This window comes from Lissotriton vulgaris, chromosome 6, assembly GCF_964263255.1.
Source record: "Lissotriton vulgaris chromosome 6, aLisVul1.2, whole genome shotgun sequence".
NCBI classification, from domain to species: domain Eukaryota; kingdom Metazoa; phylum Chordata; class Amphibia; order Caudata; family Salamandridae; genus Lissotriton; species Lissotriton vulgaris.
In genome coordinates, this window is record NC_141694.1 from 515,516,870 (window position 1) to 515,533,805 (window position 16,936).

Genomic DNA, 16,936 nt, shown 5'->3' on the forward strand with positions numbered 1-16,936 from the left:
AGGTAAGGTAATTATTTTGCAGAAGGCTACATTGTCCATCATCATTAGGTGGAGGCCTCTCCAATGCTCAACTTCCATTAGAAAGTTGGCAAGCACTCGCCCAATGTTACGTGTGGTGCAGATCTCCTTTTGGGTAGTCATAAAACTACCCAAGTATTTAAAGCCTTCAATTGTCATCCAAAGACCCTGAGGAAGTGATAACACCAGTACTGGGACCTGTGGGGTGTAGGCTACTGATTAGGCCGAGTTTATGGCATAGACGGAGTAGGCTCCGTATTTGTCAACAACTTTGGATTTTAGTACATAGAGAAGCATATCGTCTGCATATTGGAGCAGGTTTTCTACAAATTCATCCTCTGGAGTTACACAGAACCAGCTGATGTGTGGGTGTTGTCTCATTGTGCAGGCCATTGATTCTATTGTAAGAGCAAATAAAAGAGGAGAAAGAGGGAAGCACTGCCTATTCCCTCTGCAAATTGGGAATTCGCCTGACGTCACCACATCCACTCTAAACCCCACTTTTGGATTTTTGTAAAGGAGAGCCATCCAGCCCCTGAAGTGTGTATCAAAGCCATATTTAATAAGCATTTGTTCCAGGAAGGGCCAATGGTCAGCATCAAATGCCTTTCTGGCATTCAGTCTTAATCTAATGAGGCAAAGACCAACAGTTCTTACAAATTTGTAATGAGCCCCAACAACATAAAAATGCAGGATACTAAGCTGTAACCTCAAGGGACCTGTGACTCGGGAGGTGCAATTGTTAGTCAACTTCTTCATTGCATCAGCAACTATTTCCTGGTGCACTTGCATCTTTCTACTCCCTCTGGGTAATTCATCCCAGGCTTGAACACCTCATTTTAAAATGCATACGAAAGACCTAATGACACCATATTTGTATCAGATGTACTGCATTCAGTTAGGCTCAGTCTTGCGATTTAAAAACTGCATAGGAGGGAGAAATTCAGACCAGGGTCTCTGTGCTCGGTGGATAGCTTTCCATCAAAACTGCAAATCCACACGACCAGCTCTTGGGAAGATACTGTACAAGGAGACTTATTATTTGCCACTAAACCACAATCCTCTTCCAAACCTACAAAATGTTTTCAGCGACAACAACTCTGACATGTTTAACATTTAGGACATTTGGAACGAATGAGTGAGTTATGAAGAGAAAATGCAATTTATATTAGATTTTGGCCTGCTTACCTCGGAGCCTGTAGTACGATAGGTGACTGGCCAGAATCTGCTTTTCTGACTCCCGAGGGCAGACCTTGACTCCAGTTGGAAACACAGACGACCTTTTCGTTCGGCGCTTAGACAAATCATACAGCCTTTTGATAGTCGATGACTTGGACACCGTTAGGAAAGCTTCCCCTTGGCGTGAAACAGAGGCACCATCTGACTCTGGCTCGGATTCGGCAGTATTGGTTGCGTTCTGGGTTTCTGGGAAAAAAATGAAATCCATGAATACATTCAATTCTTTTTGGTAATTGAAATTTCAATTGTGGGACTAAGCTAAGTTTGGGAAAGTACAAACTATTAATAATTTTGCTCTTATTTTTGACATTACTTTCCTTTTAAATGCAGTCTTAGGTTAGTGTGGCTAAAAATCAACGTATCATTGCTTGCACTGTAACACAAGAATGTCAAGTCTGTTCTTCCAATAGAACCATTATTCTAATCTAACTGCATTATCTTTTGACCATCATATGAACAGTACCATCTTCATTGAGATAGTCAGCCATTCTGAAAAGGATTAGACTGACTAAAGTTCTATTTTTCGCTTTATACATTTTAAAATCATTAAATGTATGATCCATTTATTCTTCATTCTAATTTCCCTTTTATAAAAATAATAGTTACCAGTTCAATCATAAAATATTTCATACTATAATTACATTTGAAAAATCTCTCCAAGTCTTCTTTTTATCTATGTTTCGATATTATTTTAATAGAAAAGTTACATTTGCTACATTCATTTGTTAGCATGTGCTTTTTAGTTTCACAGTGCAACACTAAGTGGAATACTGCTTCTCTGTTTGGAGTACGAAGCATAAGATGTCAAAGTATTATAGCTGCTGCCCATCACACTCTACTTTCAGCGAGTTATTGGCCCTGCAGACACCACAATAAACAGCCAGAACGATGTATGTTGCTATAACTCACAGTCTAGTGAAACTTCTCAAGAAAGTTCGATTCTCGTTATCTTTTATTGATAGGTTTATTCAGAAACCAAAATATTCTGGTGCTAATGTCATTTCATATTGCGACTCTCAGACATGACAAACCTAAACCATAGGTCTAATGCATCCTGGAAACTGATTTTCTCATTCACACTTTTCTTTGATTCAGTTCATTCATTTAATATCTAATTTTCTCATTGTGGCAGTCAAATATCTGTAAACGCTTGTTCCTCATATTTTCCAACATCCATCATTTTTCACTTACTCCTTCTCTTCACTTAAAATAGTTGTGACTAGATCAAGAGCATCACAAACACTCCTCGTTCTCCTAAAGTGCTTTACAAAAAAGTGGAACCCTCCACCTGCTGGGGCCCACAGAAGCAGGACTAGTCAAAGCATGTCAAGGAAGTCTGAAATAGTTGACTAGTGATAACATACTACCTCACAGAAATTAAAAGAATACACGATTTTGACATAAAATACACCTGTGAAAGTTTTTTAGATGTATGCCTTCTTTTTTTAAGATAACTCAAATTTTCATAAAATTACGCTGGTGGTTGGAAGTAATCAGAAATCTGTATTCAAGCTAGAATTTGACGAGACCTTCAGGGCTACAAGAAATGCCAAATCACTTGTCTTCCTTACCTACTGAATATTCGGTTCTGGTGGCAATATGACACCTTCATCTCATGCCTGAATTCTTTCACCACTTTTCTGTCGCACTATCGAATAGGTGCACATTAGCAGGTTCCCTACCTATACTCCCTAGTATCTCCAGCTGCAAGGCCAGCTTGAAAATTGTTGATATTGATAAAAAAGCTGCTAATGCTTATAATCATACACTCACATACACTCATGAATAGCATCACTATTATCAAATGCACCCATCATGAACTCTCCATCAACCCTGACTTAGAAATGCATGATCAGGCAGGCTCGGCAAACCTAGGCCCATGGTAACAAATTGACAGGTCACATGTGGGGTGGCATGTAGCTGGCAGACAAACAGGCAAACAAGAATCTCAGGACTATCGCCCAGATTAGCGCAGCAACACCACAATGGTCCAGGAAAATTGGCCCCAATAAAGTAGACATAATCAGAGGGGTGAGCGCATTCCCAAAACACCATAAAGTCAAATGCCACATGGAGTCAGGAACACACAGACAATCAGGACATAGCACACACAGTACATGCAGTGATCACACACCCCTCATGCTGGACATCTGGACATATTCACTACTGGCCCACACTGTGTCCATGCAAGGTCGAGGCCCACCTGCCTTTGCTATCAGGGACCGTTTATTTACAACTCCACAGATAATGCCTGCATTCTTTTACCGAACAAGGATCACCGGATGTACTTTTATGACACCCAGAACCGTATAAAAATCACTCAGATTTATTTTACTTTGAGACAGTCCTCGGACCCATTTCTGTAAATGCACTCCCTGCTGAAGTGTTCCTTTGAACCAACTGTTCCTGTTTTGCCAAACACCTCTTGTCTTTAGTTTTTGCAAGATAAATTAATATTTGAGCAACAACATATATAGATAGAGGCCATCTGGTCATAAATCAATGCCACTGATAGGGCAGCATGAATAAATAGCCCTGGGAATAGTTAACCAGCAAATGAATAGGCCATTTAGCTTTAGTGCCCCTTACATCTCGTTAGAGGTCACATGCAACAAAACACAGAGAATTAATATGAAGAAAGCATCCTTTATAATGCCTGTCAACCACACTGTTATACCATACAGAATGGAGATAATGGACATTTTTCTTGAGCCCGAACACCTCCAAAATTCCAGGAACATACCAAAGTTACATGTGGGAAAGGGAGACAGGGAAGAAAGGAAATGGGAAAATGTGTACAAATGAACTTTTCTTATAAAATTAAACTGTTTAAAACATGACACATCTCACTTCTTCAATAAGGAATGACTTTAAAAACCTTGCATGAATTCCCAAGAGGGCTCCCTTGAGCAAGGAAGAATCCTGATTTCTGCAATGGACTCAGAGTTCTCTTTTAGAGCATGTTGTGTTTAGATCTGGTTGTTTGCATATCTCACAGAACCTTTAGTGTTGTCATAGGTCTGTTGGTATTCCATATCTCATCCTCATCTGCAAAATTATGAACTTAGGGACGCTCAATGGTTTTCGAAGATTGATTTTGCTTTGGCATGCCATCAGATTTTATTGGATTATGAGTCACAACATTATACTGCTTTTAACTCTCCCTTTGGGTCTTTTGAATTCTTTAGAATGCCCTTTGGACTGGCGTCTGCAGCCTCGGTCTTTCAAAGGGTTATGCAGTCAGTTCTACAGGATGTCAAGAGAGTTGTCATCTTTCAAGATGATGTACTTATTTTCAACAACTATCTTGAAGAACATGATTAAACACGTAGGTCTGTTCTTACTAATTTTGAAAAAAAAGGAATAGTGGTTTGAAGAACAAGTGTGAGTTCTGGAAGAGGGATATAGAATTCTTAGGACATCTTGTCTCAGGTGAAGGTATTTGTCCTAGACCTGGTTTAGTGAAAGCTGTAGTGGAGTGTCCCAATCCCAAAAATAAGGATGGGTTACATTTATTCTTAGGTTTGTGTGAGGTTTACTCACGTTTCATTCCCGATTATGCCAGCAAAATGAAGGCACTGTCCAATATGCTCAGATCTAATGTTACTTTTGTGTGGGATGACAGCTGTCAGGAAACTTTTGAATTGGTCAAGTCTGAGATGCTAAATGCCAAAACTCTTAAGGCTTATAATCCTAATGAACCTTGCACCGTCACGGTTGATGCCAGCAATTATGGTTTAGGGGCAGTACTTTCTCAAAAATCAGGTGTCAGTGAGGTCACAGTTAGTTACACTTCCAGAGTGTTAAGGGACCCTGAGGTTAATTACTCATTCATTGAAAAGGAGTTGTAGGCCTGCTATTGGGCATGTGAAAAATTAAGGACCTACATCTGGGGTAGAAGATTTATCATTCAAACTGATCACAAGCCATTGGTATATATCTTGGGTGGAGAACGTCTCAAGTATGCTACACCTCGAATTGCTTGTCTGAACACCAAACGTTTGCAATATGATTTTGTAACAAAGTTCATACCTGGGAGAGAAAATGTTAGAGCAGATATGTTATTTAGGCTTCCCTTGAAAGAGGATGGACCACTGGATGTGGAAGAGGATAAAGAGGATTGTTTAATTGCTGTAGTTGACGTGGTTGAAAGTAAGGCTTGCAGTGAGCTTGAATGGAAGGAAGCGGTGAGAGAAGATTTTATTCTTACAAAAGTAAAAGAGTACATTGTGGAAGGATGGCCCAGAAAGAGGAGTGTGTCATCTAATATCCAGCCCTTTTGGAAAGTGGCAGAGGAATTATCTATAGAAGATGGTGTTGTCATGAGGGATGGTAGGTGTGTCCCTACCATCAAGATACGTATTAAATTGATTGATTGTGCGCATGATGGGCATCTTGGGGCAACCATGACAGAGAAACAACTCAGACTGCATTATTGGTCGCCCTCTATGGACAAAGACATAGATGAGAGGGTCAAGGAGTTTGTTGTTTGAAGTGGGGCAGAAAAGGGATTGAAATGTGTCACTCCTCCTCTTCAACCCATTATTTTCCTTCAAAACCTTGGCTTAAAAAGGGCATAGATTTAGTTGGACCGTTCAATTTTCTTCCCCACCATTTACGTTTTCTTTTTGTTCTAATGGATTTTCACAGCAAGTGGCCAGAAGTCAAGTTTTGTGGATCTTCCACTGCTAGCAATGCCATACTATTGCTTAGAGAAATTTTCATGAGGAAAGGTTTTCCTGAGGCTATGATTTCGGGTAATGGTGTGTAACTTGGTAATCAAGGAATGAGTGATTTTCTAAATGAATCTGGTGTGAAGCATCTAAGGAGTTCAGTAGGACATCCACAAACCAACAATTTCGTTGAAAAGATGAACAGAGTTGTTGCGGAGTGCATCAAATGGGTGAAACAAAATCATTTTTATGTGGAGAGTGCGGTTAGATCCATGTTGTGGTTTTATCGCACAACCCCACATTCTCTTACCAAATTAGCACCATTTGTTTCTCTTAAAGGTAGAGTGCCTTCTTCCACTCTTTATTCGGCTTGGTTATTAAGAACGGTTTCCAAAAAAGGGTTGTGTAGTGTAGACAACAATGCTTTGCAAGCTCGTGTAAAAGAAGCCCAAGAAAAAATGTCTGACATATACAATGTAAAGAAGTCTGCTAAAACTGATGTTTTGTCTCCTGGAGAAATGGTCCATATCAAAAACTCCAGTTTTGTCAGGAAAGGTGGTGTACAGTCTTTGCTGCAATCTACACTAAAGCAAATGGTGTTCCATCTATGGCGGTAATACCAGATGTCCTGAAACAGATTTAAAATGAATATGGGGCAGAGCCTGTTTTAAATCTAGCTATGAAATTACTGAAAGATATAAAACAGGTCTCAACAATAATATTAGCCAATATTAAAGGTGAAGCACCATCCGTGGCGGTCCGCCAAAAGTTAAGGGAATTTGATGTAACTGAGCAATCACAAGAACTGGCCAGAATAATTGAACAATCCTATGAAGAATTAAGCAGAGACATTCTGGGAGGGAAACCAGTAAAACCTCAACTGTCTGAATGTCCTGAAAAGATCTTTTGCTAAAAACACTCCTACTCCTTTTAAAAAGAAGAGGGAAAACACTAAACAAACTTCTAAAGCGGAAGCATTCTCAATCCAGAGGTAGGTCTCCTCAAAAGGAGCCCTCTGAAAGGAGGTATAATCTCAGGAATAGGGATAATTCGAGAAAACCTGATAAATATCAAGATACTGCTACACGTTCCTCTCGTACCTTTCAAACTTCGTCACAGAAATCCAAAAGAAGAGGACGGTCAGAACACAAGGAAGAACGCGTGAAGTTCAAAGACGATCGACACGTTAAAAAAAGCAAGAAACCTCAATTTACCAAAAAAAGAAGGTAGCAGGTCTAAAAATCAGACATGCCAAGGATCTTGAGGACACAACTCAAGAATGGGGAATTGGCTCAGACAATGTTGGACAGCGCAGCAGAAGTCACAATAGCTCGAAAGAACTTGAAGGATCGTCTGGAGACAGTGGACTAGAATCATTTTATTCAAGTTGAAACTGCAGACACCAGGGTTAGTTCTCCACATACGTTATATGAAGTAACACTCCGGATGGAGGGAGACATACCAAGAAAAGTGGGAGCACTCTTTTGGGACCGACTTTCTAAGGGTTATGACATTCTTCTAGCTGAACAAGACAGGCCACCAGAATTTGTCAAGGAGTGCCCACATGGCAAAGATATCATTATGCCAGCCTTCTCCAACCATATTCCAATTCAGTTAAAATATACCTCTGCCAGGAAATGGGCAGTAGCCCGGGCTCCTGCATTATATAAAAATCTTGTAGGATGAGATGAGGATTCTCCTCACCATAAAATCCACTTGAAAACTCAACCAACTATACACAAGCAGTACCCAGTTAGGCAAGAAGCTGAAAAACAGGTCAGGGAGATATTAGATCAACTTGAATACCAGGGGGTGATTGAAACATTCACCTCGTCCATGAACAATTGTTTGTTTCCTGTCTCCAAACCAGACAATACATATCGTCCAGTTTTGGATTACAGACTCTTGTTGCACAACATTTGCAGTGCAAACACACATTGTGCGTAAAAAATATAAAACCACATTAGATATTTCTAACGGTTTCTTCTGTCAAAACATTGCACCAGAAAGTATGTATTTGACCGTTTTCTCAATTATGGGGACACAGCGTCACTTCTGTAATATCCCACAGGGATTCAAGAATAGTCCTGGGTTATTCTCAGCGAGGGTAACAGAGCTACTACAAACTTATGATGACGAAGCATTGTCATATGTCGATGACATCTATCTAACAGATGATGACTTGGATAGGCACTTGAACAGGGTCCATACAATTAAATTGGGATTCACCTCTGAAGGGTACAAATTCAATTAAAAAAAATCTAGAATTGCCCATTTAAACGTCCTCTTTCTAGGATATGAACCCTCAAGTGAAGGCAAAAGCCTGGCAGCAAACTTTCTGGAGAAATGTGCTTTGCTCCAACCACCAAAAACGCTGAAAACGTACAGTGGATTCTAGGTTTCCTAAATTTCGGAAGAATATACATTCTAAATTACGCAGAAAGGGCTAAACCTCTCTACAAACTAATCAAACCTGATTTCAAAACAGTTAATTGGACACAACAAAACACAGAAATTTTGCGTTCATTGCAAACAGATATGTTAGCAACGAAACATTTGCAAACAAGCGTAAACGTATGCAACTTAGTGATCTGCATCATTCCAGGACAATGCAGATTTACTTACTTAACTTTTAACGAAGGTGAAAAAGTACCAATAGCTTACAAATCACACTTGTACACACAAGCAGAAATGAAATTCACTTCAACAGAAAAAATTCTGACAACGGTTCAAACTGCAGTAGCAAAAGAGAGAGCCCTCGCACAGGATAAATGGATTATAGTTGTTACACCAGTACCTGCCTTAGAGGCAGTGACAAAAGTGAGCATTACAAATGGTAAAGCTTTACATTCAAGATGGATACAATGGGTTAGTTTTCTTGCTGCAACAGACGTTGAATACGTTTTTGACCCATATTTGTAGACACAAGCATTTCTACAATACGAACAAGAATGTCCTCTGCCTACTGAAATTCTGCCTCTAGAGCAGTATGAATGTATAATTTATATGACGGATCGGCTCATCCCGCTACGGAGGATAAACAAGCCTATAGTGCGGCATGCGCGATCGTTAAAGACAGCTGGCGCAATGGCAAATTCCGCCCAATGGTCACAAAAACGTAATCTCTACGAGATTGTACAGCTCAGCGAGCTGAACTACAAGACTTCAAGATGGCACTTGAAAATACAGATCGCGAATTCCCCACACTCATAGTGTGCAATTCATAATATTGTGTTCAATCTTACAATGAATACTTGTAGAACTAGAATCAAAACAGTTACAAAGATGCAAAAGGTGGCACAATCAAGCATAAAATGCTTTGGGAACAAGTAGTTCACTTATGACAAGGACTAAGAAACACTCATGTGGTACATACACTGAACCATCAACGTGATGGCTTTCACTTTGAAGGGAATTCATTGGCTGATGAATGCGCTAAGGCAGCTGTGCAAACTGCTTCCGTAGCTGCAATCACTCATTCAAAAACAAAAATAGATGGCGAAATATTGCTAGCTGTCAATGGAAAAACATTACTTAAAGGGTTTCCACTCAAATACTCATACACAACTGATGCGAAACAATGTTCTGTTTGGTCGAATCCCTGGAGTGGGGGATAGAGTATTTCCAAACATGGATCATAGATTAGGACTAATCCTAGCAGCACATGAAGGGCTTGCCTCTGCACATGCAGGTATTTCCGCCACAGTGTAATTAATAAAACAGAGATACTGGTGGCCGCGCATGAGGAAACAAACCAGAAATTATGTTTTGGAATGTGAAATATGCGAAAAGATGAAAGTCTCTACTGTGAAACGTCCTGCGCAGACACCCCTGTTAATTTCAGATAAACCATTAGCTTGCATTTACCTAGAACACTGTGGTCCCTTACAGAGGGATGGTAACTATAAATATATCATTGTCTCAGTGGATTCATGCTCAGGATTCATTTGGATGTCGCCTCAGTGCTCGTCTGATGCTCAAACTGTTATAAAAGAATTGTGAGTCTTTATTGGCACATACGCAGTTGGCACGCTACATTTTGACCAGGGTCCGGCGTTTAGCTCTCGAGCTTACAAGGAGGCCATGGCCAAATTGGGCATTGCATTGCAGTACTCTAGTCCATTACATCACAAGGGAAGTTCGGTAGTGGAGGAAAAAAACGGGACATAAAGCAATCTATAACAGCTAGGGTATTAGGCTCGGGTGATGGTGGGTCAAACATCTAAGAAGTGTCCAATGTAGTCTTAACAATCTGCCAAGAAGTTCTCTAGGGGGTATCACTCCATATGAAGTCCTTTTTGGGACCAGAATTTTAGTATCAATCCTCGATTGTCAGACTTCAGTGGTAGACCAAAATCCCTTTGATATCAAAGACCGTTTTGGCTGTATTACAGGACTTAAATGAAATAAGAACAAAACAAAATAACGTGTTCCTGAAGCCAACCACCACTGAAGAGAAACCAACCATCCCAGCAAGGCCTCTCTGGATTCTTAAGCTTGGGGATCTAGTCAGAGAGAATATCGCGGACAAGAAGGAATTTGGGCCTTCTTACAGACAACCAGTACCTCTTTTAGCAATCCACGGATCAAGAACAATATTACTGCCGCTCCTTGTTGGTAAAAAGTAGAACAGGTTCCTGTCCATCGACCTGGTCAAACCACATCATGTGGCAGATCATAAGCAGTAGGCCAAGTGGACTCCATCAATGTAGCAGACGCCCTGCTCAAGCTACTAGCCAAGAGGTTCAAACTGAGAGACTCATCACCTTTGAAAAATCTGAAGTGCTAAATGTAGGACTAAGCAACATTGTACTTCTTGAGACCCAAATACCAGTTCGTCAAGAAACTCCTATCTACAACGAAGTAGCATCTGTCTACACAAACGTAACAAGTGAACCTGTGGTTTCAGCGATTTCAACGAATCCTGATGCAATCCCTACAATTGACAGAACTGCCTCTGGCTACTTCATTAACTTTGATACGTTTTCTGAGGATCCAAGCAAACCTGAAATGACACCAGCTAAATGAACTTTCAACGAACAAGCAACAGACCTTTTTCATCACCTGGAAAAGACTTATCTGATTTCACCATGGATTGAATTTGGCAATCGGGTTATCATATAAAGCTTGGATCCAATTCAAGAATTGACCTTTAAAACCAAATGCTGATAACGTAGCCCAGAGAACGTCCCACCCCACTGGGTCAAATGCTTTTTCAGCATCTAACAATATCATACCGAGTGGGGTTGACTCGATCTGAGAAACGTCAAACGCCATCACAGCCATGTTAATATGGGATGTGTTGTCCCTTTTTGGAATGAACCTGTGTTGCTGAGGTGAGACCATGCTTGACATTATTGGTGCCAATCGTGTTGCCAGAATTTTGGCGAATATTTTAGCTTCATTATTTGTAAGCGAAATGGGTCTATAAGACCCACATTCCTCAGCCGGCTTGTTTTAAAAAAAAAAGATAATTTGTGTACAATTCTAAGATTTAGGGGCCTTTTTCCCTACCCCTCTAGGACAAATAACCTGGCTGAAAAGTGGAATCAGCTATTCTATGCATGTTTTGTATAATTCCAAAGGTATTGAATCCTCCCCCGTTGCTTTACCAGGTGGCAATGTGTTGATAGCAAGTCTGATTTCTGCTCTTGTAATATCGCCTGTTAATGAATCAGAGTGTTCATCCCCCATATTTTTAATTATACTCCTGTCGATATATCTAAGTATCTCATCTTTGGCAGTCTGATTTTCAGGAGTGTAAAGTTATTGGTAATAATTAACAAATTGTTGCAGGATCAGCCTAGGGTTATTATAAACCTGATTATTAGGCCCCTTGATTTTATTTTATAGTAGTTTTAGCCTTGTCCTCCGCAACTTTATATGCAAGGATCTTGCCTACCTTTTCTCCACTTTCATACTGCGACAGTTGATACTTCTTCAGTTTAGCAATGCTTTTTTCCCCCCAAAAATTTTTCAGAGCAGATTTAACCAGATCCGTGCGGCGCAGATTTACCCCCGGTGCTAAGCCCTAATTAAAACGGGCGTGGTCATGACAGAACGGTTCCATCATCAGCACAGCTCGGCTGATGCTGATGACGGAACCGTTCCGCCATCAGCATCAAAGGTGTTAATGTCTATAAGGCTGTGGCCCAGTTCTTCTATCTTTGTCGACCCCGAAAGTCGTGCCTCAGCTAATTGATTTTCAATTGAGGTTATATTGGCAATAATTTTCTTGTTTTCTCTTTTATGTTCCCTATTCTGTCTCCAAATAAATTGTTGGGCAAACCCCCGTATGCTAGCCTTACAGGTGTCCCATACAACTATTGATGTGGTTGAGTCAATATTTATATTAATAAATTCTTTCAGATGTTCTTTTCATTGTCTTAGAAAGTCTAAATTTAAAAATAAATATCTAGGGAACAAAAAAGATCTAGGACCTTGTCACTCTGCTGTGATATTGAAGGAGAGGAGAATGGGATTATGATCGGAGGCGACTCTTGGGCAGATTAACATAGTACTTGATTCTAGGATCCTGTCCGATACCCAGGCCATGTCTATGCGCGAGCATAATTTATGTGCAGCTGAATAATAAGTGTAACCAGCTATATTTGGGTGTAATACCCGCCATGCATCTTTTATGGCATGTATACGCCTAGATCTGTGATGGCAGCACGTGTCTTTCGCATTCTCTGAAACGACCCCCGTCTGGTAGTATTGATGCCATAGCTCATAATACAGTTAAAATCCCCCATTATTATGCACTCTCCCTCCCAACCCAGCAGCTCCATATTAACTTGATCAAAAATAGATGACTTGTCTATATTTGAGCTATATATGCAACAAACGTGTATTTGCAGCATTCGAGTATCAGCTGTAAAACAGCCCATCTCCCCGCCTTATCAACAGAGGTTTTACTGATTTCTGCTATGAGCTGCCTTTGTTTAAGAATGGCTACTCCTCGTATTGAAGCATTTAGACTGGTACAAACAAGAACATCATAACCCAATTGTTTAAGCAGATTTCGGTCTTTATATGCAATATGAGTCTCCGAAATTAAAGCTATTTGTGGGTTATACATCTTTAGTTCTTCCAAGACTAATCTTCTTTTATTCCTGCTATTCAAGCCCGCCACGTTCCATGCCAAACATCTCAGCCGATACATCTTATATAATTTGCTTTCCCATCCTTGCACAGTTCAAACAAAAAAATATTGCTAATCCTTTTCTTTATACGAACTATCCTCATGCTGCTTTTTTCCCCCCACTTACTTCCCCCCAAAACCCACTCTCTACCCTAGGTTGACCCACCCACCAAAAATCACCCCTTTACCCCCAGAGGAGACCTCCTCTTTTGACCCAGCTGCCGCTGTCTTGGGCAGCCAAACAGAGTCACTGCTATGGGGATCCGACCTACGCCTATGCTACCCATGTTGCTCTGCCCAAAAAGAGAGGAGAAAAAAATATATATACAATTTAGTTTCATAGTTTCAACTTCTTAAGTAGAAAAAAAGAGATAGGAGAAGAAAAGGAAAAAAAAAGAGGAAGAAAATATCAGAAGAATGGAGACTATAAACCCCCCATTCGCATTTGACAAGTCAGTCATCAGGATCGAGAGTTCAGGCATCTTTCTATCCAGTTCCAGTAGTCTACATGATCTTAGTTATTGCTTATTTCTCATTTTTAGCAGCCACTTCGGTTTGCCGATTAATTACAAATTGCTCTGCTTCTTTTTCATCTGAAAAAATATGTGCGGCCATTCTTGAAAACTTTTAGCCGTGCAGGTTCCTGCAAAAAGACTTGCCCACCGAGGGCCTTTAATGGATCGATGAATTGGCGCAATTTCCAGCGCCTCTCCATTGTGGCTTTGCTCAGATCTGATCTCACAAAAAAAGTCTATTGAGACTGGATTATTAGGGCTTGCTTTTAATGAAATAGCCTGTCGTAGTAAAAAATTTCCTAAATAAATCAGAAATCGCCGAGAGCATTGGCCCCCTTTGTTTCTTTGTACCAGGGCAGCCTATGGGCCTGTTGAATCTGTGAATCCCAATCCCAGTCAGAGAGATCAGGGAATGCTTTCTGGAATAGTTGCACCACATATGCCCTTGAATCTGCTCCTTCGGACCCTTCTGCAATCCTGAAAAGTCTGAGATTCTGTCGGCATTGCCAATTTTCCATATCCTCGAGCTTGGTCTGCATACTCGCTATCTGAGCCTCATGCCTATTCATGGTAACTTCTGTATGTGTTGACTTTTCTTCGGTATCCACGACCCTTTGCTGCAACTCTTCAACCTCTTGAGATATGCAGCCCAGTTTGCCTGCCATCTCCTGTAATGAGGACTGTGTTTTACTGTTATCCTCTCGCATCTGTAGGTAGTGCTCTTGTGCCTTCTGCCTTTGTTCATTTAGTATTCGTAGTATCAGACTAAATGAGGAGGGTGGTTCCTCTTGGCTACCAACCAGAGAGGTTGCACTATCCCGTAAGATAGCTGGAGGTCAGGAGTGGCTTCAATCTCAGTTACCTTTGGAGTAGGGACTGATGTGGTAGCCGCCGTTGCAGGCTGACCCCCCTCCAGTAACCTTGGTTTAGATTTTAAGTTAGTTTTATGAGATGTATCCGTCTTGTCAGGTGCTGGAAATCCATCAGTAGGACTGGTTCCAGAGAGTCGCAGAGCCATAGACTTGCCGCCGCCTTTCGCCTGTACCCATTTCGTCAAAGGGCTGTTCTCTGCGATGATTTTTTCCATTGAAGCAGTAGCTTTCTGTTTACTAGTTATTTTTTTTTGTCTTATTTTTGGTTTTGCCTTTTCCTTTCTTAATGCCAACCGTTTGGTTTTTACCCAGAGGTGTACGACTCGTTGATTCCACATAATCTTCATCTGTATCAACTTCCTCTATTGCGTCCGTCTCCTCTATTTCCTCTATTATTTTATCTGCAGCCGGAGAAGTCTTAGCACTCACAGCCACCCCGTATCATAATTTAGAGCCTCAGCCATAGTAGTAGCTAAGACAACAGATCCCGGGTTTGGTACTAATGGCAGGCTCCTCATTAAAAAAACATTTGGACTTCCCCCCGGAGCCTTCTCCTCTCATGCTTTCTCCCCCAGTGTTTTCGGGGTCTCAAAATGTAATATTACCGGTGCATCAATGTTTATCCAGACCCAGGGTTTAATCTGAAATCCGGCTCTCAGCTAGTTCTTCTATTTCTGTCTTTGTCTCCGTAATATCTCCTTTGGGAACAATGGCAGCCTCATTATTATTCCCTTTGGCAGCAGCTACAATGTTACAGGATAGATCAATAATTGACCCAAGAGTCATTTTGTTCTCTCAGCACTCCCCTGCAATAATCCCCACACTCCCCGCACTGCTGACAAAAGACTCCGTTATTTTACCAAGCAGTGGTAGGCGTAAGAGAGGCTTACCGGCTATCAGTCCCGTTTTCTCGGTTGCTCTCACTGAAATACGCTCATTAGCTGAATCCACCAGGTCGCTGCCATCTGTAGCATTCGCTTTGTTTGTGTCGGCGATTCACCCAGCACAAGTATTCCTTGATAAGTTTTTAGGCGCAATTTCCCATGCTGCTGCTGCGGGGACAATCCCGGGAACGATTCCCAGACTCGACCAGCCGAACGCTGACCAGCCGACCGGGCCCAGTGTAGTCAGCCGCACAGAGTGGAGCAGCCTCCTGAAGCGGCTCCTTAGGGGCCGCCACATCCGCTTCCAGTCGGGCTGCACCTTGAGCTGCGCCTCGGGGGAGCTTATTTTTTTCGCCTCCAGACAAAATCTTCAATTTAGAGCGTGAGGAAAAATGATCCTGTAAGGCTAAGAGGGCAGGTAAGTTCTATTCAATATCTTCTGGCATTAGTGCGGCCGGATCCACCATCCGCAGTGCTCAGGTACGGCAGCTTCAGTCCGCCATCTTGCTGCTCCTCCAGCAGCCTACGCAGGGATGTATTCTTCTACTTTTCCAATACTGCGTGGTACACGACAAGGGTGCCCTCTTTCACCTCTGCTATTTTTATTAGCTCTACAGAATCAATCCTGGATAGCTCCTTTTGTATTCGGCTCAAATTCTCTTAAAATTACAGCATATGTGGATGACATCGCAATATATTCACAGATGTGTTTGAAGCTATGAAGGGAATTATATAGGAAGCAAAAAGATTTAGAGCCGTCTCCGGATATAGACTTAATACTAATAAGACCCAAGTCCTAATGAATTATAAATCTCTGGCCCCTATTCAGGGAGTATGTAATGTCGTTACCTATCTAGGGGTCAGAATATCCGCAAAAATAAATGAAATATCTGCATTAAATTACGAGGCACTTCTAAAAGAAACCACTATTTCACTTAATGGCATAAGGTGCCGCTAGGTATCATTGGCCAAAAACTTAATAAAAATGAAGATGTTGCCCAAATATCTTTATTTATTTTGCTCTATCCCTCTACATGTGGGCAACCTTTACTTTAAATGGTTAGACGGGATTCTTAGCAGCTTTATTAGGGGGTATAAAAAAAGCTCGCCGAGCAATTGCCCTATTAAAACTTCCATTTAGTCATGGAGGTCTCGATTTCCCGGATTTTAAATGATATTTTTGGTCAACTTTCCTTAGCCGCTTCCGTAGCTTACTAAATCCTATTAACAGCCTTTTTTTCATAAATTTATGCTGGGGAAGTTGCCAAGATGTTTTTTTTTAGACTTAATGACCCAAATTACTTTAAGCGGGTCAAGTTCAAGACTGCATGGGACACTGTAACTATTTGGCGTGCATTTCTCACTAAATGTAAGACATCGCTGTATCATTGTAGATTACCCTTGTGGGGCAACCCCGGTCTTCCGGAAATTTTCCACGATAAAGTCGGTAAACATCTATTCAGCCTGGGTATAAAAACTTTGGGGGATTTATACGAACATAATGGCTTTATGACATTTCAAACACTGAAGGCTGTTTAGAATCCCACAGAAGGGGTGCGTTTTAAGTATTATCAAATATGCAACTATTTCA

At 41.1% G+C, this 16,936-nt stretch overlaps 1 protein-coding gene across 1 annotated transcript in view; it reads right to left on the reverse strand.

Annotated features, from left to right (window-relative positions):
• Window positions 1-1,745, reverse strand: part of IMPG1 (interphotoreceptor matrix proteoglycan 1) — a 1,383,550-nt gene extending 1,381,805 nt beyond the window's left edge. The window contains exons 1-2 of the mRNA XM_086925652.1: window positions 1,721-1,745; window positions 1,207-1,443 (exon numbers count right to left, since the gene is read on the reverse strand). Of these exons, the coding sequence (XP_086781778.1) occupies window positions 1,207-1,443; window positions 1,721-1,745 (262 nt within the window). The remainder of the gene's footprint in view (window positions 1-1,206; window positions 1,444-1,720) is intronic.
• Between the last annotated feature and the right edge of the window lie 15,191 nt (window positions 1,746-16,936).